Genomic DNA, 23,870 nt, shown 5'->3' on the forward strand with positions numbered 1-23,870 from the left:
TCTTCTTTTCACTATCACTAGCGAATTTCACTTGATTTTCTTGGCAATTAAATCCACTTTGACTGGATTAGGTATAAAACTCTCCAATCATAAATTGCTATTATACGATCGGGTTTACGCCCTATCTCAGTGGCGTTTATGATACATATAAACTGACAGGACACAACAATACTCGTTTTGTGAAATGTACGAACCGATGATAGCAGACGCAGAAGCTTCTATCTCCTATGTATAGATAGTGTACGACGATGATGATGCTTTAGAATATGTATGCGCCTTATGTTGTTATGCTGTCAATGCTTCTCCGTTTTGCTGTTTCACTTTCTCCCCTGATTCGGTTTTTACGGTGCATGTGGTGTGGTGGGTGGTGGGAGGAAACATCGAGCACGGTGCTTCCCAGACTGTTATTATCGGGGAAAATCTCCATCAAATCGATGTTCAAAAGTCAGTTTCTATGAATACGCTGCATAACAGGACAAATAAAAAAAATGTAGGGCCGGTTTGTAAGTTACGCCTTTTTATGGTAGAGCTAGGCGGATCCAACCCGGTGCTAGGCAACCATGTTTTTGAGGTCGGCATCAAACTCAAGAATAACAACGTGCATTGGCGTAATCATATAAGGGAAATTTTTCTCCGATATTCAAATGTGTTCCGCGCTAGCCACACTAACTAAAATTACCATGCTGTATGGCAAACGAATAGTTTGCAACCGTTTGTTTGTGCTAATATAACTGTTGTGGAGAGAAAAGAAATTTTTCGGCAAAACAAATTTCGCCTTCCTCGATTGTTAGTCCTTAAACGACTATTTGTTTACAAACATTGAGTTGTCAGTGGGAACCACTTCGCATTGGGAACCAAAGATGTTTGCTCGTTATTTTCCAATGGGGTAGTATGGGCGGTGTCAGGAGGCTGGGCGGATCATTAGCATATCAAGTATTTGTTCACAAATAGCAGTTAAGGAAGTAATAGTAATGTATTTTTTCATCGTCAACTATTCGTGTGATGTTCAATAATTGTGTATTGTCAAATGAAATTTTAAGAAATCTCACATTTTCCAAAACATGGAATATTCCTAACCGAAGATTGCAGACAGAGCAAAGTGGCGCATAATAATGAAAATGAACAAGTCAAAATTTGCAAAGCTTAGATCAGGCCTGCCCAACTTAAAGAAAAATTTCTTTTGGAGAAATCGAAATACAAAATGACTGACAGTTTCTTTCGAAATCATGAAATAATCTTACTATGGATATTTTGAGCAATCTAGCCCGTTTTTTTTGGACACTACAAGTATCATGCCCAGGGTTTTATAAAAATCATACTCAGAATTCAGCCAGAATATTACCAAGTATTATTCGAAATCCTGCATATTGACATTCATGAATGTGTGAAAATACTGATCAAGCGTATGCGAAAATCAGAATTAATCGAGAATTCAGGATTTTACAAGAATTGTGTCTAGGATTATTTAGAAATGATGTATTGAGTTCCTGGCTGCAAGTCAATGTATCCATGAAAAGAGTGTCCAGAATTCTTTGAAAATACTGTCCAAAATTTTGTGATAAGCAGCATGTCTATTTTTTTAATGCCAAAAACTGTGAAAATCATTCCCAGGAGTTGGTAAGCTGGGGCCCAGATAGCCGTAGCGGTAAACGCGCTGCTATTCAACATGACCATGCTGAGGGTCGTGGGTTCGAATCCCACTGGTCGAGGATCTTTTCGTAATGGAAATTTTCTCGATTCCCAGGGCATAGAGTATCTTCGTACCTGCCACACAATATATACATGCAAAAATGGTCAATCGGCAAAGAAAGCTCTCAGTTAATAACTGTGGAAGTGCTCTTAAGAACACTAATCTGAGAAGCAGGCTTTGTCCCAGTTGGGACGTAAAGCCAGAAAGAAGAAGAAGAGTTGGTAAGCTTTATTTCCAGAATTTTGTGGGAATCGAAGCCCATGGGTATGGCTTTTGTTAAGGCATTATTTATACAATATTGAAGGAAGTCAAGTATGTACTCACTAACAGATTTAGAACTTCTCAGTTCAATAAAGGCTCTATACATGCATTGGCAAGAAGGGCGGTTGAATGAGCTTTTTGGGCATGGTAGAAAAAATGTTGTTGCAACCTGTTTGTTTTTTCATAATGAATCTCAAATTGATCTTTCCAAATCAGTTTAATGTGTATAACAATTTTACCCGTTATTGAAAACTCAAACTGACAGTGATTAAAATATAGATGCAAAACATCTAGATTTTGTTTTAATTTGAAACAGAAGTTTAAAAAATTTATAAATCAAACATTTAGGAAGATCCGAGAAAAATACCGAGCTGTAATATAAGCTTGAAATTAAATTGAAAACTAAAATTCTAACTTCAAGGTGGCAGAATAGTCAACGGAACAAGTATGAGAATAATTTTCAAACGCTTCGCAGGCCGCACAGAATGAAACCGCGGACCGGAGTACTGGGTGTCGACATCGAAGTTTCAGAAATCTGTAACTGCGTAATCGTTCGATCGATTTTGATTAAATTTTCCGGAAAAATTACAAATGAGTTATATTTAACATTCATTCATGCACGAATTCGGTGGTTATTTTCGACTTAGGTCCAAATTTGTTTGGGTACCTAGGCCATTTCATAATAAGAACAATGGGGGAAATGCAAGAAAACTGGTCGAAAACTTTGAAAATCAATGTAACACTTTGAACATTCACCATTTGTCGTATTTGAATACACTATTCTCTAAACTCCAAACAGTTTATATCTTCTGCCAAACAGAACAATGTATCGCTAATTTTATAAAGTTATTGATAAGGTTTCTTGAGTTTTCACATTATTTCCATTTCGTAATACCCTAGGTACCCCAACGAATTTGGACCTAGGTCAACTAGGAACTTTAAATAAAACGAGCACTCGCAATTAACATTTTTTAACATTACTTTGCTTCAGAGATTTTTTTGCAAAACTTTAGCTTACGATTGTGTGATGCATCCGGCCTTTTGTTGCTAACTCATTTTTTCCTGAGTTTGATCTTTTTGATCCAGTCTCATTTTGATGAACTGAACAGTTTAAATTAGATCTGCCCAACCTTTTCGAATCGCAGACCCAATCTCAGATACGATATTATGTGGTGGGACATTTTTTATTACAACAATTCCAAATTTTCGATAGATTCAAATAAAAGCGACAAAAATTGATTTTGCGGAGATTGAAAATAGACATTTGCGTTCCGAGAATCTTGCCGAAGTCTCTGTTAGAAATATGTTTATGATTATTTTGAAAATTCTGCCCTGAACCCTGCCAGTATGTCGTCCTGTCAGAAATTCTCATAGGGTTATGTCAGAATTTCATTTAGTATTATTTGGAAATCCTGCTCAGGGTTTTCTTAGAAAGAAGTCCCTGATTTAGTGAGAATCCTGGGATGTATTCTTATTGTCGTTAGGATTCCGTTAAAATCTAAAGTTGAAGAAGTTTGTCGTGTTCATAATCGCAAATTGTGCCAGTCATGTTAAAACACACCAGCCACTATCACCAGTGAAGGCAAACGAAATAAAGCGTACTGAAGAAACTAACACGTTTCCCCGATATGTATAATCTTGAACACTCTATTTCTGATAGTATTAACTGATATCGAAGTTCATAGTCGATAAGCTTGCTTGTGAAAAATATTAGGTAAATGGATTCATCAAATAATTCAAAATAATGTGTTACTAAAACTGATTTAGTTAGGTACATGATAAAATTGGCTCCGTAATACTAAATAGCGCTTGACCCTAAATCGGGTAATTATGAAAAAAAAATATAACATATAATTACGATTTGTTATTGGCAATATTTAAACATGATTAACGGTATTAGGATGCCTCATTAATCCATTTCACATATATGCTTTTCAATGTTACGACGCGAAAAAGGCATAACTCAGAATTGTGTTGATTTCCTTATCTAAAACTCACTAGAAGTTACAAAGAAAGTCTACAACCAAGTGTTGATGCTATATTTCTTCTGATAATCACTGGAAATGAAAACGTTTAAAACATCTGTGTTTTTTTCGAATTTGCGAACTTGTACCATAAATACTATACCATTTTGCCCAGGCATGCAACATAGCCATAAACAACAATAGGTGAGCACAGATTTGATGGAGATATTTTTCTGATGATAACGGTCTGGGGAGCACCGCGTTGAGGTTTATGCGTCTGTCAACGTTACGCTTAACCCAGCTGTCAGGAGCGAAATGAGGAAAACTAAAATTGTTTTCGGTGCAGTTTCTTTTACCTTTAGTCGTTCTCATTTCGGAAAAAATGGGACAAAACCATTCTATGCCGACTGTCTGGGTTTGCTGGCTGATGCATCCGAAAAACCCATATATTTGAAATGTATGCCTAGTCTTACGGTGTTGAATGGTGTAGCCGGTGTTGCATTATCGCCAGGTGTCGAAGGATGTCCTGATTTGCCGGTAAAAGGATGCAATAGATTGGAAATCGCTTTCACATTGCAACAGTTGAAGCCGGATGGCCTGGAAAGATAGAATAAATCAAACATTAATTATTAGAATGTTAGTCCTGGTGATGATAGGAAGCCGGATCCTATGCACAACCCATTTGATTCATTTCGACAGGGGGAAGGGGGAGGGGGTTATTTAAAAGATGAAAAGGTTATTTAAAAGAATGAATTATTCATATTTGGCCACAATGGCCACAATGTGTCGTATTAATTAAAAAAAAAAAAACAAAATGCCAAATAGAATCATGGTTGTTGCTAAAAAGTTTTTTTTTTTGACTTTATTTGTGTGAATTTTAACTCATCCGGCTAGTTCTTCACTCGTTGCCAAAAAGTTCTTTACCCTATATTTTAATAAACGTAATTTGTAGTTAGTAGCGTTGTAGATATGTTGCATGTAACATAGTTAGATCTCAGATGTAAGGATTGTTCATTTTATACAGTGGTTTTCTGCACATCGTCAAACTTCTATTCGACGATGTCAAGGAAATTTACGATTCAACAAAATTCTTTTGATTGAAAAACTAAATAGTTTTGTCAGAAATCAATAAAAAAGTGGATCAAAGTTAGACATTACTTTTCGTAAAAGAACATCCTCATTTTCTAGAATAAATTATATGTTGGTATTCTTCCTACTACCCTGCTGAAAGCAGAGCTTTAAAATTTTCAATTATATTCCACCATTTTATGATTTACCATTCTATAACGTCCATCAAAAAAGGAAAGAGCGTGTTCGGAATTAGTTTAGAACTAAAGAAACTATGTTTTTTTATAATAAATTCGTCGATGTGCTGAATGACCACGGATTCGGATCGTAGCGTTGCAGGAGGCGTGTTGGAAGGGCCGCAAAAGTTGGGACACACGGTTGTGAGCGAGCTTGATTTGTTGTTTGTTTTTCGTCTGCTTTGATGACAATTTGATTAACTGGTCTGCACCGATTGATAGCCAGGATTTGGGATACAGAACAGCTACCGGAGGAGTGGAAGGAGGGAATAATATACCCAATATACAAAAAGGGTGACAAGTTAGAATGTGAGAACTATCGAGCGATCACCATTCTTAACGCAGCCTATAAAGTGCTTTCCCAGATCATCTTCCGCCGTCTATCGCCACTGGCAAGCAGATTTGTGGGAAGTTATCAAGCCGGTTTTGTGAACGGGCGATCGACGACAGACCAAATCTTTATGTTGCGACAGATCCTCCAAAAGTGTCGCGAATATTAAGTCCCTACGCACCACTTTTCGTGTGGTGTCACTGCCACTTCGTGTGGCTGGGTACAAAGATACTCTATGCCCTGGAAATTGAGAAAATTTCCTTTACGAAAAGATCCTCGACCAGCGGGATTCGAACCAACGACCCTCAGCATGGTCATGCTGAATAGCTGCGCGTTTACCGCTACGGCTATCTGGTGTGAAGATATCTGGTGCATTATCGAACCCGTTTGAAACACGCAAAGGACTTCGACAAGGCGATGACCTTTCCTGACTCCTGTTCAATATTCCGCTAGAAGGAGTTATAAAACGGGCGGGCTTCAACATGCGGGGCACGATCTGCAATAAATCCAGCCAGTTCATCTGTTTTGCTGACGACGTGGACATTGTCAGAAGAACGTTCCATGTGGTTTCTGAACAGTATTGTCGCGCGTCCACCAAACCGGAACGCGCGTGTGGGACACGCGACGTGTGACTCGTTTCCGACATATCTGTCATAATGACATGTGCGGCGCTGCATTCTTACGATGTTTATGAACATAGCGCACTATTCAAATATTAGTCGCGACGCTTGGAGATTGAGAAAAAATATATTTAAAAAAAATGTTTGTCCTTATTTCTGTCGGATCCATAATATACCACACTGATAAAAATCCACACGCTCGATCTGTGTGTTTAAAATTATGGATCGATTCATGAACGTCCATATCGATTTGCTATGATTTTCTTGCAAACTTCGTGTGTGCTACACATTAAATTCCTGTTTTTTGCTTCATGGATTGATTCATCAACCGACAACAGGGATTCCATATTTTTTCCACATAAGTTCCCGAAGCTTTCTCTTCAGATTCGTGTGTGTCAACCTATGGACGCATAGATCATCACTCCAACACGGATTCAGTGTGTTTTGCTTATGGTTATTTTATGTCATAATCATCATGTTCAAGTTGGTCGATTCATTGATTTGCGCAATGAGATTGTTATGATGAAATCCATGAGCTATGCTTTCGATTTCCATGTTCAAAGCTTCTAAATTGTTTGTGATCAACCCATGGGATGCATAGTGAACTGAATTGCGGTTGGACCTCGTGTCGAACGACAGTCATCATCATGCTTCCAAAGAGAAGAAGCAAATTTTGAAGCTGAAAGTGTTAGATGAAAATTTGTGAATTCGATTTTTCTTTTATTAGTGAAGTTGACCGATATACGAGAGTTCTACCTTTCTATAAGAAAACATTGATTATAATGTATAGTTTAGTAGAAAAATCGGATTCCACTAACAGATTTTCCTGGCTTTCAGTTTCGAAAAAATGGAATATGCTTATCCCTGGCTTCCCAAATTATGGATTTGCGGCGCCCCGCTTGTTGCTGGCTCACGGGTTTGAAAAAAAATCAAGAGAGCTTGCGACAAGCAGAGGAGCCTCGGATCCATATTTTGGGGAGCAAAAGTTTTTCTACCAAATTTCTTCTTTCAGTCCCTTGACATTTATGTTCTACCACACATGACTATCTAAAGCTACTACATTTCGAATTCAATAAGCAAATCAGTTGGTTTTCATGATTTAATATTTGGAAATTCATGTTTGTTTCACATGACAACCTAATGTTGATACACATGTTATTATACCGTGAAATCAATGATGAAATCCATATGGCTACCACACTCAAATCATGTGGTTTTCCTCATTGCGCAAATCTATAAGTAAAACACACGATCTTGACGTGTAGATTTTTCTCAGTGCAGGCTGAAACGTGAAGCAGTTCGGGTTGGATTGAAGATAAATACATCGAAGACGAAATATCTGCTGGCTGGAGGAACCGAGCGCGATAGAGTTCGCATTGACAGACGCGTGATAATCAACGGGGATGAGTTCGAAGTGGTGGACGAATTTGTCTACCTCGGATCATTGATAACGTCGGGTAACAACTGCAGCAGAGAAATTCGAAGACGTATCATTGCCGGAAGTCGAGCTTTCTACGGACTCCACAAGACCTTGCGGTCTGGTAAACTTCACTTCCGTACTAAGTGTACCATGTACAAGACATGAGACGTGGACAATGCTCCAAGAGGACCTGCAAGCGCTAGGAGTTTTTGAACGACGTGTGCTTAGGACGATCTTCGGCGGAGTATGTAAGAACGGCGTATGGAGGAGAAGAATGAACCACGAGCTTGCGAAACTCTACGGTGCATTGCAACGAGCTAGGTGGTTTGACCAAGTGGAGCAAGATCTTGGAAGTGTGGGGCGATCGATAAATTGGAGGTTAGCAGCCATGGACCGAGTTAGTTGGCGTAACATTGTGGCGCAGGTCATGTCTTGAAGGACGTAGAGCCAGCAAAAGTAAAGTAAGGGGCGATGCTCAGGCTCAAGGGGGCGAAAATTCGTAAAACAGAATTTGGGGGCGAAAAATCCATAAAGGGGGCGAAATAGCTAACACGGGATCATTTGAAAATAATTAGGGTAAGACTTTTACCGTAAGAGCACCGGTTTTGGCCAGCCAAAGGGAAAATATCACTAAAAATAAAATGGGAAGCCCTATTTATACTACAACAGAGTGTCTACTCGTTTACTGAAATGAAATTCCCTGATATTTCCAGATTTTTTTCCAGGTCTTAGCAAAAAATTCCAGGCTCAAGAAAAAACTTTTAAATACTGATGATTATCGAATTATAAATTTTAAATGAATTTGAACTCATTTCTAACAGTAGGTCTTAAATGGCTTCAAAACACTTTAACAAAAAACAAAGATTTCATTAGTTCTTTAGTCATTATTTTCCAAGGGATTCCCTATACAATTTCTATTTAGAAACTTCAAGAATACAATATGGATTTTTCGAAGGAGAACCATAAAAAACACTTCAGAGATTTCATTAGGAATTCCTCCAAAGATTCTTCCATCGCTTCCTTTTGGGCACTCTCAAAAATACCCGTTTAGAACATCTAAAAAACAGTATCTTCTCCAGAAAGCACTACTGGGTCTTTCTTAGAATCTCCTACAACATTGTTTTTCAGAATATTCAAGTTGAAATTTCTCTGTGGATACTTTCTGAATGTACCCTAGATTCCTTCTAAGATTTCTTAAGAAATTACTCCAGTAATTCTTTGAGATATTTCCCAAGTAAGTCTTCGAATATTTTTTTCAGCCATTTTTTATTAAATAAATCTTTGATAAAAACCTGGAAGAGTAATATTTTAGAAGAAAACCTCAAGTAAACTCCGATGAAGTTTGTGTATGGTTTAAAGTACATAACTCTTGATGAACAAAGATCCCTGAAAGAACTCCTGGGCACTTGAGGAAATCAATTGATTAAGATATTGAAAACAAAAATCAATCGAAGTTTATCCCGTAGGATTTTCAGGGTTCTAATTCCTTGAATACCATCGGAAGGAGTTCTCAAAGAAGTTTGTATGAGAATGATCGGAGTAATTAGTGGAAAAATTGCAGTAGTGTTAGCTGGTGTGGAACCTTGAATAAACTTTAGAAGATTCCAAGGATATTTTATTCGAGAAATTCATTGGAAAACGTTTGGATGAAATGCTGAAGAAACTCCAAGAAGCATTATGATGAATCGACGATCGAGTTTATTGAGAAATCCTTCTTTCCTAATAGATTTCCTCGAATGACCTCGAGAAACTGTTGGAACGATTCCAGGAAGTAACCATGGATGAACTCTAAAGGAATTTACATGAAAAAGCGTAGGATTTCTTGTGGGGTTCCTTGGGAAAATAGCTAAGCGAATTTCTTCAAAACAATTTCTTCCTTGAAGAAATTTCTGTATAAGAATCTTTGGAAAATTCTTTAGAGCAATAACTAGAGGAATCGATTGAAGAATTAGTGTATAGTTTGATATAGTTTTCGAAAAAATAAATCAAGGAAATAAATTAAGAAATTACGGGAGCACAATCTGGAGAAATTCCTCTAAGCATCCTTTGAAAATTCGATGGATGAATTTTTGGGATAAGTACTAGAGAACTCTACAAAAAAAATCTAGAGAACATCTTTGAAAGTATTCCAGATCAAATCTCTTGGAATTACTGGGATATTTCTTGAAGCTTTTCCTCGAGGGATCTTAGAACAAAATCTAGATGCGCCTGTTGAATAGTCGCAGTATAGTCTCTGAATGTTACTGTGTATAATTTTGCATCAGGGTTAACTGCAAGCAATATAATGAATATAGCGACTTTAGAGGCCATTATGTTCAAAACAGAGACTTTAGAGATCTTCCTTCAAAAATAGAAACTTTTTCAAGACTTGCATTGAAATAGATACCAATTATCTTAAAAGAGAGGTTTACCAACTCTGCAAAGGACATAAAATGTTTTATTTTGTATTTCATTAGATTTTCAGATTGTTCGTAACAGGAACGCTTTAAATATATTCTGAGATCGGGCTGAGATCTGACGAAAAAGGTCTATTCAGAAGTTATATTAAAAAGTATTCATTTTACTAGTGTGTACGTGAATTAATCATTACAATTACACTGCGGAACTTTTTTTTTTTGTTTCAAGCATCAAAAAACTGCTATTTACTTAAATTAGAGTTACTGAAACCATGACTGTTTTCAAAAATATTTTCTAGTTTTTGAGATATTACGTGTTGAAATGCATTGTTTAACGACTACAGTCAACTTACATGCAAGAACCGGCTTATATGAAGATTTATTTGCTAAGTTTACCACAGAATTCAAATTAATGTGTAAGAGAATATTTTTCTGCGAATTTCATAATACTTTCAAAGCTCATAAGTTATTTGTTGATATATTAGAAAAGTATGGTATCTTGCCATATTAAAAAGGAACGAATAATTTTGTGTGACGATGGTAGCATGTTAAAAAAAATCGTTTTATTCGTGCATTCAAAATTGAATCAAACATAATCCTATTCTGATGATTATTGATGGGTTAGATCACTATTTACCAATCATAGTTAAACTTTCAACATTAAAAACAGCATTCTATACTACTTTAAGGATCCGTAGCTCAACATTGTAATGTGCTGAAACAGTTTCGAAATCATCTTGAAATTCACCAACCCCTAATTTACTAGTCACATGATTTGATCTTTGAGACACGCAACAAAGATAACATTTGTTGAGCTGTATAATATTACTGCTATCTTTGAAATCTTTAATCATGCATATTCATAACCTGCAACAAACAGAATTTTTTTCGGAACTACGAATAATCGATGATTTTAGTACTTTATGACAAATATATGGTGAATTATTTGAAAGCATTTCACGGAAAACGTCCAAGTTTATTAATGAACTGAATCGTTCAAGTTGCATTTTGAAGCGGCGCAGCCGAGGTTTTTTATATTAAATAAAGTGTGCAAAAATAGTTTCGAAATAGTTAATGGTGAACATATTCAGCCATGAATTACTGTTTCTAAATTATTTCCCTGAGTGTGGCCAAAATTCCCTGAGAATTCCAGGTTTTTTCCAGGTTGGATAAAATTCCCTGAGAATTTCAGGTTTTCCAGGGTTTTGCAGGTAGTAGACACCCTGTACAAATATGACAAATGCAAGCTTTCAATCTATATTATGTATGTAACATATCAGATCTGAGCTAAAACCGTTTTTTCGCTTTGCAAATCTCGTTGGTCGTTGGCCTATATGCCACCAGAACCAGTTTCGGCCAGAGATTTTATTTCGATTCTTAAATTAGCCATGATTTTTATAATAGCTGCCAAATTTGGAGTACCCTGGCCAAGTTAGGTGCATGGGAGTTAAAATTATAAGGAAAATGAATTGTTTTTCTTATGTTTTGTATCAATTCGGATGAATAAATGAACGTTTCTCTATCATGTGAATGTTATCTACTGAAAACAAAAGGTTTCATGCTGATTGACTATGTAAAACGGTGTATAATCCACTATAGCTACAATACAAACCGGTGCTTCTACCCTACCATAATCTTTGGAGGACACACAAGTTAATCAATTCCAAACTTAACTATTTCCAGGACTATTTATATAACTTAGACCGTTATATCTCTAATCATGGTCATTTTCAAATTATGTTAGACAACACTTGATGATTGTCAAACCAAAATGTTTATGATCAAAATCGTTTAATTTTCAAAGCATATATCTGGCACAGCTTGGAAATACTATAAGCTTTCATCATCATCAATAATATCCATAGAAAATAGAGTTTTCGATTAATAATGAGTGTTTAATTCTAATACCGCAATAATAGGGAATACCGCAATAATGGGCAAATTACCCTATTCAGGTTTGTTGATATCATGTGAGTTTTAAGAATGGACATCATTTGAGATTTTCACAAGATTTTGCAGATGCCAGCTTTTCACAAAACATGTCTACAGTACACATTTTAATGTTTCGGTTGCACTCTTTCTCGTCGGTTATTATGGTAAAAAGCATTAAAGACATAAATTTTGAAAAATTTAGCGTACGAAAATCGGGTTTTGACGGAGCAAAGGACGAAATACACAGTTTTTAAAAATAGATTTGGAAAAAAAATCAGAGATGTGTCGGATTTAAACTTTCAGAACGTCAAAAAAAAACGAGTTTTCTTGGCGTTAGAAAAAATACCCTTTTAATAAACTGCATTGAAACAGAATCAATGCAGTACACCCAAATATGACATATCCATGTAAAATATTGCATCTGATTCAGTTTTGGAGAACTCCGCCCCAACTACGTCATAAACCACCTAAACATACATTACATTTGATAAGTTGAAATTTTACCGAATGTTTATCGACTGATATCTTTTGTGCCTGTAATGCACACAAGATATTGTTAAATTTGATATACTGCTTCGCGACTAAAAATGGGTGAACCAACGTGCGAAGTTCGATTTTTGACCAACTTCATCGCGTCGCGAGTCACTTCGCTATAGTGCGCATCTATGCCCTCCGCCGTGTGCATTATGCGCACTATTGAGAATCGAGTTGCGACGTGGCGAAGTTGGTCAAAAATCAAACTTCGCACGTTGGTTAACCCATTTTCTAACGCGAAGCAGTATATTATAAATTTCAGTCGCATAAATCATTCGTAGTGACTGTGGGTTATCGATATTTAAGAAACTATTTTTAAATGTACATAATAGTTATTGTTGAATCGATTCAATGTATATGTGGGTCGAGGACATTTTTTGGCGTACACTGCCTAATTAAAATATTTGAATCACATATCAGGGGGGCGATTCCAGATAAATATTGGCCTCAAGGTGGTGAAAGTTGAAAATGTTTGGGAAGCACTGATCTAGAGCGACTTAAGTAACCTGATGTCGCAACTGCATACGCGCAGCACCTCGAGGCTGCATTACCGAAAGATGGTGAGTTGGATTGAGGACTGCTGGAGAACAGTCAAAGCAGCCATCAACAATGCAGCTGAGAGCAACGTCGGGTACGTGGGACGAAGTCGACGGAACGATTGATTCGGCGAGACATGTAGGCAGATTCTGAAAGTGATGCTGCAGCAGTGGAACCGGCAGAACGTGGACCGTTGTAGATGGAAACGGTAACAGCAGACCCGCCTATTTCGGGAGAAAAAAACGCCGCCTGAGGAGACGGAGTGCGAGGAGATGGAACAGCTGTGCCGGTTTCAAGAAACACGAAAGTTCCATCAGAAGTTCAACGCATCCCGCAACGGCTTCGTATCCCGAGCCGAGATGTGCAGGGATAAGGATGGTAGCATCTTGGCAGACGAGCGTGAGGTGATCGAAAGGTAGAAGCAGCACTTCGACGAACACCTGAATGGTCTCAGCGCCAAGGCAATGAAGGTCGAGACAACGGAGGAAATGCCTTCGTCAGTACTGCGGACGATGGAAACCAACCAGCCCCACTTTAAGGGAGGTTAAGGATGCCATTCACCAGCTCAAGAGCAATAAAGCTGCTGGTAAGGATGGTATCTGAGCTGAACTCATAAAGATGGTCCTGGAGAGGCTGGCCATTTCTCTGCACCGGCTGATAGGCACAATCTGGAAAACAGAACAGCTACCGGATAAGTGAAAGGAAGGGGTAACATACCCCATTCACAAGAAGGGTGACACGTCAGATTGTGAGTACTTTCAAGCGATCATCATTCTAAATGCGGCCTAGAAAGTATTATCCCAGATCATTTTCCGTCGTCTATCACCTCTAGTAAACGAGTTCGTGGGAAGTTATCAAGCTGACTTCGTTGACGGCCGATCGACAACGGACCAGATCTTTACTGTACAGCAAATCCTCCAAAAATGTCGTGAATACCAGGTACCAACGTATCACTTTTTCATCGATTTCAAAGCGGCATACGATAGCATCGACTGCGTAGCGCTATAAAAATCCAGAGGCGACTCGTAAACTCACTTTTTACCTGTTCTACGCATCTAAAATGTCTCTTTCGAAAAATTGAGATCATAAAGCAAATAGTAAATGATTGGAATCTTCCTTTCTAGCAAATCTTTATTTGATAGATACAAATTGGTTGCATAAAATCAAGAATTTCTATTCGTGGAACAGGTAGATTTGAGGTTAGGGAATCGCCACTGGAAAAATCATGGACGAGAACAGCTTTCCCAGGAAGCTCACGAGACTGATGAAAGCAACGATGGAAGGTGTGCAAAATTGTGTGAAGGTTTCAGGCGAACATTCCAGTTCGTTTGAATCCCGCTGGGGACTACGACAAGGTGATGGACTTTCGTACCTGATGTACAATATTCCGCTAGAAGTTGTCATGCGGAGAGCCGGGCTTAACAACCGGGGTACGATATTAACCAGATCCAGTCAATTTGTTTGTTTCGCGGATGATATGGACATTGCACAATAGGCCTATTCACATGACGTCTCAAATCAGCTGATCGGGAAGCACTTTGACATTTCTTCTATGAAAATGACAGGCCCATGTTAGCACCGGTCCTCCACCGAAGTAAACAAATGCATAGACGGATCTGTCAGATGAAAAGGCCTACACGCAAAAAATGGTGCGGTAAAAACTACCATTTTAGAGGGTTAACTCAGGGGGGGTATACGCAACGAGGTTCGCCTACCGTTCATGTTTTGTGGGTGTATTCGTTAGGCTCACAACGCTGCTAGGCATCCCGCTGTTTGAGTGTTCAATTGCATCAGGATTTGCTGTCTGGCATGACCCGCGTTTCGACCTGTGCTGTTTGGGTCGGCCCGCGTGATATATGATGCTGTTTGGGATGGCCCGCCCGAGAGATGATTGTTAGGCGAGCTTTGTTTGTAGTTGACAGCCGTACACCCACCCTGGGTTAACTTAAGCGCTCGCACCGGCAATTTTCAGCAGACCATGAATGCGCTTGATTCTACCATGTCTGTAGTCGAAAACAGATGGATGAAAATGAGTTCTGTCAAATGTACCAGTAATGTGGTGGGATATACCATAAACATAGTAATTTGTTCTGAAATTCCATGGTAATTTTAAGAATGGGCGTAGTCTGCTACAATAGTAAATTTTACTACAGAATTTTTTCCCGTGTATGGTCCGAATCGACAATTTGGCAGGAAAGAAGTGTATTCTCTGTCCTCGTCGATTTTGAACGCTCGATGTTCAGAGAAGTTATTTTTATTTCAGTATTGCATCTTTTAAGAAAAAAAAAATGAATAGGATGGCCCATATGTGGCTGCACTTCTCTGCAAACTTTGAGAAAATATTTGATAAATGATCTTTCGTGTCAAAAACCAACATTATTCGCTCGGATATATTCTAGCAATGTTAACAGCTTTCAAATGAAGTCGTCTGACATTATTTTCATTTGATAAAATATGTTTTATATTGAAGACAAAAGACCTCGTGAACAATTATTGAATCACTTTATATTTTTATGTGTTCCAATAACCGCTCATGCAAAAACATAAACAAAATTTTAAATAAATGTCGATTTTAGTGGGGGAACGCCATTTGGCATAAAGTCATTTGGCATAAAGCCGTTTGGCATAAAATAATGGACATTTGGCATAATCATTGAAAACCAGTCAGTCAGAACTTCAATTGTATATATTTATTTTCTCTTTTTGACAACATAGCTCTGCGCGCTTCTCGTGCTTAGCCAGTAATAGCAATTCAACTTTTTTTTTAACCCACGCCGCGCGTCAGCGTATCAAAGTAACTGTTTTACCTTTACCCCGCGTGCGCGTGTGTTTTAACCATGCCGTGTGGTGTTACATCGTGCAGCATTAGTGACGATCGCTTTCTTTGGAGGTGTGAATACTGCAGCAAAAAATACCATGCAGCGTGCATCGGAGTGCAGCGTCATCGGGAGCACATTATCGCCGCATTTATGGTGCCTATGTGTGCCGACTGCCAGGACATCTTACGGAAGGAAGCCGACGTGAGGAAACTACTTCACCAACAGGAACAACTTCTAGAAGCAATCCGCTCCCAAACAGATGTAAACCAACGAGTGGCCGCTGACATAAAAAAAATTACTCAATGTCGGAACTTTTCGACAGCATTGAGCTGTTGCTAAATGACCTGAAAGAAACAGTAAACAATAATAACGGTCAAATTACAAGCACAGTCAGTCAGCACGTAAAGTCATGTGACTCACGCATGCACTCCATAATTAATGAGTCCAACTTGGTGATGTCGCAAAAAATCGCCGAGCTTTTGGACAAACGGCTGACTAATGTCCACAAAGACATTCTACGGCTAACGGAAAAAAACCGAGAATCTTTCGATCCTGAATAATGACCAAGCACTTTCAAAAAATAGTGCAGATTCACTTCAGGAAATTCTCGAGGAAATAAAATTTGTGTCAGCAACTATTTCTACGTCAAAAATAACTGAAAATCAATGCCCTCAAACGAGTTTGGAGGAGGAACTAGCAGACAGTATAGACAACAATCAAGTGTCTGAGCAGTCATATCAACAGACTATCAATCGACCTGGAAAGCGGCAGCATTTGAAAAAATCAAATCCACCCCATCTGGAAAATAGTAATAATGCCATCGCTGCTCTATTTGCTGAACGTCGAGCAAAGTTTTCCAATTCAAATACAGCAGCTCAACTAAAAATTAGCACCTCTCGATCTGGTTGGCGTACCTTAGGAAACAAACGATGTTGGAGGCAGGATTGGTCTGCATATACGACTTAAAGCAGACTAATCTACAGCTTCAGGAAAAAGCTGCCGAAAAAGCCAGACAAAGGAGAAAACGAAGAAAAGAATAGATCTCCCGAGTCAGTTATGAGCAAATCGTAGACAGTAGAGCTAAACCTAAACTACAAGAACGAAATCAGGGCTTGGTTTTAGACAAAGAACTACTGGCGATCGCCAAAGCCAAATTTTCCAGTCCACCATCTACCACCGACCATCCTATTTCCGGTCTATCCGTCCCAAAGAAAATCAACTTCAGAAAGGGTGAAACTATAAACCCTTATCGGGCGGAAAAGCAGAGCCAGCATTCACACAATACCGCATTTTGGAATGAAGCTGCCACCTCCTCCATTACCGAGCATTAACCGGCAGCCACAACAACCATCAAATCAACACCAAATAATTCAACCTACATGTAACAACACTCTAAATGGAGCTAATGCTAACCAGCATGACCATCACCAACAGCAGCAGCAACAACAACATCAGCTGCCAAATCCGGACAGCCAATTCGAATTAGACCCGATGAGACCTCCTATCGTTCGTCTAACTCAGCAATCTACGGAGGGTGATGGCCGCTTCCTAAAGGCAAGACTTCGTGATCCCAACATCAAGAAGATCGTCCGGCTGTACCTGGCATACATGAAGGACCAGTCTGCAAATGTCTGCATCGATGGCAACACACCAACTAGCATCAAGATGGTACTTGCGTCGGAAGGATTGCCAACGGATCCCGATCATTTTCTACGAATTTTTGCGGACGTACACCAGGAATATGGAGTTGGCCCAGCTGAAGCAGCAGCGGATCTGGAGGCGTATCGTCGGTATCTATCGAGTGAGCGTACTAACCGACTTCAGCAATTGCGGGAGAATTCGCATAAATTCTTCTCTCCCCCACCAGGACCATCAAATTTTCGCAAGTAAGGACGCCCACTTCCACGGAAGAACATAGTATAATTTTATCAAACGACGTGCCTTCAAAAACTTTTTTGCGATGTAAACAGAGTGTGGCTGAAATCTTGATATACTGTCAGAATTTCAATCGCATGAAAAGCCCAGCAAAAATGAAGGAAATCTATAAAAACATTTTAGGCTCATCCTTTTCGGTTATTCTGGCAACTGAAACAAGCTGGGATGAAAGCGTGAAAAGCGAAGAAGTCTTTGGAAGCGGCTTCAACGTATTCAGAGGCGACCGGAATTTTTCTGAGTCCGGAAGAAAATCAGGCGGGGGAGTACTCGTTGCTCTTTCAACTGATTTTAATTCTGAAATTATTAATACGCAAAATTTTAAAGAATTCGAACAGGTCTGGGTAAAGTCACACATAGCAGGTGAAACACACTTGTTTGCCTCAGTGTATTTTCCACCTGACCATGCACATAAAGGCACGTATGAAAATTTCTTACAATGTGCCGAACAAATTTTATCACAACTCCCCCCAGAGGTTAAAGTTCACATCTATGGTGATTTTAACCAACGCAATGCTGATTTCATTCGGGACTCTGAAAATGAATGTATTTTACTCCCAGTCGTCGGGGACAATGAAACATTGCAGTTTATTTTCGATAAAACCGCAAACTTAGGACTAAATCAAATTAATCATATTAAAAACAGACAAAACGTTATTTGGATTTCTTATTGACAAACATTTACGAAGATTTCTGTGTAACTGAGTCATTGAATCCATTATGGAAAAATGAAGCGTTTCACACAGCAATCGAATATTCCCTATTCATCCATAAGAATGCAAGACCCAACGACTATGAATACGAGGAAGCCTTTGAATACAAATCAGCAGACTATGAAAAAATTAAATGTAGATTAAATAGTGTTAATTGGCAAGAAATAATCAGAAATGAAGGAAATATTGAAACTGCTGCATACATATTCAATGAAATTGTACTAGAAATCATAAAACAAGAAATTCCTTCCAAAAAAATACGGCAAAACCTCAGTACAAAAAATCCAATATGGTATAACAACCACATAAAAAATCTGAAAAATCGGAAGCAAAAGGCACACAAAATTTATAAGAAACACCAGAAAGATGAAAACCTAGCAAAATATTTGGACATTTACAATCAATTGAATCTTGCCATCAGTGATGCTTTTAAAGAATACAATTCAAAAACTGAACTTGAAATAAAGTCCTGTCCAAAGAACTTCTTCAATTACGTAAAAACAAAACTAAAATCTGAAAATTTCCCATCCGTTATGCACCTTGATGAAAATGTGGGTGACAACTCAGATAAAATTTGCAATCTATATGCAATTTTTTTCCAAGAAATCTATACTACATTTTCGGAAGAAGACCGCGATCGCAATTATTTTGCGTTTTATCCGGAACTTTCTAGAGATATTGGTGTAAATCAAATCCATGTGCGGGAAATTTCAGACGCTCTAATGAATTTGGACGCTTCAAAAGGTCCCGGCTCTGACACGATTCCACCAATATTTATGAAAAATTTAGCAAAAGAACTTACAGCGCCATTGTTTTGGCTTTTTAATAAATTCCTTGAATCCGGAATCTTCCCAAAAATATGGAAAAGCTCCTTTTTAGTGCCTATCTTTAAATCTGGCCGAAAATCTAACATACGTAATTATCGTGGTATTGCCATTATCTCTTGTATTCCAAAACTTTTCGAGTCAATTGTCAACGAAAAACTATTTCTTCAAATCAAAAATATAATTACTGACACACAACATGGCTTCTTTAAAGGTCGCTCGTCCTCAACAAATTTACTTCAATTTGTTGACTATTCATTGAATGCAATGGACAATGGAAACCACGTAGAAGCTCTTTATACGGACCTTAGCAAGGCATTTGATCGCATAGACATACCAATGCTACTTTTCAAACTAAAAAAAAATGGAATCGAGCCAAGACTGCTGAAATGGCTTGAATCGTATTTAACTGACCGCCAACAAATAATAAAATTCAAAGGAAACAAATCAAAACCAATTCAAGTCACTTCGGATGTCCCTCAAGGCTCTCATTTGGGACCTCTTCTTTTTATTATGTATGTAAACGACATTTCCTTCATTTTCAATAAACTCAAAGTGTTAATTTATGCTGATGACATGAAGCTCTACCTAGAAATAAGAAATGAAGAAGACATCAATGTATTCCGCAATGAAATAGAAAAATTCTACATATGGTGCAAAAAAAGCCTATTAGAACTGAATGTAAAAAAATGCAACCTAATATCATTTAGCAAAAAAAGAACAACACCACGAATTTCAATTTCATAAGGAAATCAAAATGTGGAAAAATGTGAAAGAGTAAGGGACTTAGGAGTAATCTTAGACTCTAAGCTTTCTTTCGTAGACCACTACAATACAATAATTCACAGGGCTAATAACATGCTAGGGTTCATAAAACGCTTCTGCTACAACTTTCATGACCCATACACAATTAAAACTCTATATATTGCTTATGTAAGATCAATCATGGAATACTGCAGCAATGTATGGTCTCCTTTCTCAATGACACACGAAGAAAGATTAGAATCTGTACAAAAACAATTTCTACTATATGCTCTTCGTAAATTAGGTTGGACATCATTTCCACTTCCACCCTACAAAGCACGCTGCATGCTTATTGACATACAAACTTTGAAAGAGTGGCGTGAAATCGCAAGAGTTTCATTTGTAAATGATATCGTTTCGCAACGTATTGATTCTACAGAAATCTTATCAAAATTAAATTTCTACGCTCCTTCTAGGCAATTAAGAAATCGTAACTTATTCTTGACAAATCATCATCGAACAAATTATGCCAAAAACGGGCCTCTAAATCAAATGATGGCCATTTACAATCAACATTGCGAAACTATTGACTTTACCATGTCTCGGCAAAATCTAAAAACATACTTCAAATCCATTAGAAATCGCAACACATAAAATAAAACAAAATGAAATTAACATTACTTACACTACACTTTCTTTTTCAATATTTTTTATAAATTTCATAATTTTAGTATTAAGAAATAAAACAAAAATATGTATATGTAAAATGTACTAGTCTACGTCGGTTGACGAAAATAAATAAATAAAACTGAGTTGCTATGTTTTTGGCATTACCATTGCTAACATTCTCATATATGATTTTCCCTTCTTTTGGTCATAGGCTGTTCTTTCTCCTTACGTTGTTAAACTAGTGGTTTGCATTGTAACTACTAACATTTTCATTGACTATTTTGCCTTTTTTCCTACGATGGCGTTATGACTACTAACATTTTCATCGACGATTTTCCCTTCTTTTGATCACCAGATCATCTTTTAAGTAGCACTATTTAAATTTATATTTTTTTTTCTTTTATGCAAAACGTCCATTATGCCAAATGACAATTATGCCAAACGACTTTATGCTAAATGGATTTATGCCAAATGACTTTATGCCAAACGGGGTAGCCCCGTCAAACCTCGAAGTTTTAAGAGCATAAATCTAGAGAACCAGACAACCGTTTGTGCTGAATATTTAGTTCACTGATCACTCGTTGGTGGTGACCAGTGAGTTAAATTTTCAGCATAAACGGTTGTCTGGTTCTATAGATTTGTGTTCTTGAACATTCGAGGATTGGCTTCGATGCATCTTCACCTTAAAATGTTCTAGGCATTTTTGCCATTAATGCCAATTGGCCATTGATCATTCGAATGCCTAAAATGGCTTTATGCAATCATTAGGGATATCATATACAATGGGTTCGTCGTTCACTTACCTTTAATTTTTCTATCTCCGTCTTGCTCTTATGTCGAAGCTTTTCATTGCACAAAACCTTCACCAAATACAACACTCCTGGCGATTTCGTGTTGAACCGGAATGCATGAGGATCGACTTGGTTTACTTCGCAAAGTTGATTGCCAAGCTTTAGGAAAGCTTTTTCAACAATTATGTTATTCATCGGTATGCCGATTTGATTTAGGAGACTGCCAATCGTTGGGAATTCCATCAATCCCCTTAAATCCCACTCCAACAGCATTGCTTCTGAAACTGGCTTTTGCTCGCATTGACGAATGAGATCACGTGCTTCCTCGGTCGGTAGTTTAGCTCTAGGGTTAACAATTTTCGGTTCGTGTAAGCTAGCCTCGAATAGACTGGCAAAATTCTCCTCATTCCTTACTTGTATCGGGATTTTCAGCATTAGCTTATCTTGATCATGTGTAACTGTGATTATTGCGTTGATTTCTATTCGGGGAAACCCATGCATACGAAAAGTACTTTCTTCAATTGGAGCGAGTAACCGGATGGTGTTATCCTCAATGTAATTCATTTTCTCGAGCTGGATTTGGATGGCATCGTCGTCTAAGCAAACTTGCAGAAGCCAATTGCTTTGGCGGTTTATACATTCTCGGATTCCTTTGCTCAAGATAATTTCTATCTGAACGAACATATTGCTTAGGCAAGCTTTATCATTCAGCAGGAGGGTGTTATAGTGCAAATTTGGAAGATGTTTGTGGTACAGCAATTCAGCTGTGATAAGCTTTCCATACATTCTGTTAGCAGCTTGGGTCAAAACGTCGATTTGCACCTTCTCTTGGTTGATTTGTTGTGCGATCGTTTTTTCGACGGTCACCTCATTAGTTAGAAGGCAAGTCATCTGATTGGCTTGCGATAAAATTTCGTTGGTGAGTTCGAAATAATCATTTTGCTGGTTGGTATTTAGATCGGTCAATTTATGTACTGGAACTGAATAGAACAGGCGGTTTTCTGTTACGCATATTGCCATCTTGGCGTGATCCAAATAGGTAATTCCGGTCACACCGACAATTTGTAGTTCTTTGGATACGTGTAGAATAGCTTTACTGAGTTCGGAATAATAGTATCGTATTTGTATGACATGAGAGCCATTAGAGTAGATAAAAGTGCTTAACTCAGTAATGAAATAGTGGGCTTCCACGATGGGGCCCAGATATCGTTTATCTTCCTGAAGCAGTAGACAATCGGCGTCCTCGGAAATTGAATAGATGTACAGTACAGCGTTGGACACTAGAACCGCAAAGCATCCGGTATTATGGGCATAATTGTAGTCCAGAACGATAGACGGATACATTCTAACTGTTACGATTTCGTAGCTCCCTTCCAAGATTTTCAGCCAGTAAAGTCCATTGTCCATTGTGAATAAAATGATTTCTGTTTCTTCTGCAATATCAATGCAATTTAAAAATCTTGTAAACAGTTTAGAGCTATTCTTAGCAATCTGAACAGTTTTGACCTTATGAACTTGTCGGTTACGAGTGACTTCAAATTCATTTTTCTCCCATGTTAGATCAAATGAATGGACAATGCTACCCATATTACAACCGACCAAATCGGCAAACACGTCCAGTCGCATTTTGTTATCTTCAGTTACTCGGATCACGGTCAACTTGGACCCACCGTCCATTGTCCCTATAGCCTTAACTCCTTCGATTCCCCCAACCACGTTGCATTCTCGAAATGAACTAAACACCACTAACTGACCGCTACTTCCGCGACTCACGGTATTTCTTGCCGTGACGACTGTTTCCACCAGATTGTAACCGGTCGATTTAATACGGGACACCTTGTGAGGTTCGCCACCTGTTTCAATGTTCTGCCGGAAATTTTTGATGACCAGTGTAAACGATTGGCCCTCGCCTGGCACAATCAAGACAGTTTTCCCGTCGTCGCCGATGTTGTGGATGGAGCACGGGAAAAAAGCACCGTCCGAAAGGCACCAGCTTCCGATCAACTTGCTGGACATGCTTTATGCACGTTTTGAATTCTTTGGCACACAAAATTACGCAAAATTTGAACACACGCGAGAAACTTCCTAAAATTCCGTTGCACTTTGTGAAGTTTGTTGTTGTTCAACAGTGGATAGTAGATAGAGGTGTTCATGTCAGTCAGTCGAATTCGTCGATCTTCCGCAGTGGAATCCGCACTTTCGAGACAATGTAATGGATTTTACTAAGGTGACGCAGATGATTGAAGCGTGCCACTAGTTCTCTCTTTCATTCTCCCGCTGTTCTTATGCAGCGCAAATAGTGACGTCACTATTTGCGCTGCATAAGAACAGCGGGAGAACAAAAGAGAGAACTAGTGGCACGCATCAATCATCTGCGCCACCTTAGTAA

At 38.3% G+C, this 23,870-nt stretch overlaps 1 protein-coding gene across 3 annotated transcripts; it reads right to left on the reverse strand.

Moving 5' to 3' along the window:
- Window positions 1–40: 40 nt before the first annotated feature.
- LOC5578764 lies at window positions 41–23,695 on the reverse strand. 3 transcript variants are annotated; one of them, XM_021845756.1, is made up of 3 exons: window positions 21,494–23,695; window positions 4,389–4,512; window positions 41–225 (listed from the first exon to the last, which is right to left on the reverse strand). In XM_021845756.1, the coding sequence occupies exons 1-2, from the start codon at window positions 23,495–23,497 to the stop codon at window positions 4,417–4,419; spliced, it is 2,100 nt and encodes a 699-aa protein (XP_021701448.1). In that variant the 5' UTR covers window positions 23,498–23,695; the 3' UTR covers window positions 41–225; window positions 4,389–4,416. The 3 variants fall into 3 exon arrangements, with proteins under 3 accessions (XP_021701448.1, XP_021701447.1, XP_001657134.1); XM_021845755.1 differs by having other exon boundaries at window positions 46–329; XM_001657084.2 differs by having other exon boundaries at window positions 46–392.
- Window positions 23,696–23,870: the final 175 nt, after the last annotated feature.

Source organism: Aedes aegypti, chromosome 2, assembly GCF_002204515.2.
Source record: "Aedes aegypti strain LVP_AGWG chromosome 2, AaegL5.0 Primary Assembly, whole genome shotgun sequence".
NCBI classification, from domain to species: Eukaryota; Metazoa; Arthropoda; class Insecta; order Diptera; family Culicidae; genus Aedes; species Aedes aegypti.

What these genes read in the sequence shown, in the direction of transcription:
- LOC5578764 (XM_021845756.1), bottom strand. Translation starts at nt 23,497, where the DNA reads ATGTCCAGCAAGTTGATCGGAAGCTGGTGCCTTTCGGACGGTGCTTTT. An exon ending in CGGAGATAGAAAAATTAAAG is followed by an intron (nt 4,513 to 21,493) that starts GTAAGTGAACGA and finishes CTATCTTTCCAG; the next exon opens with GCCATCCGGCTTCAACTGTT.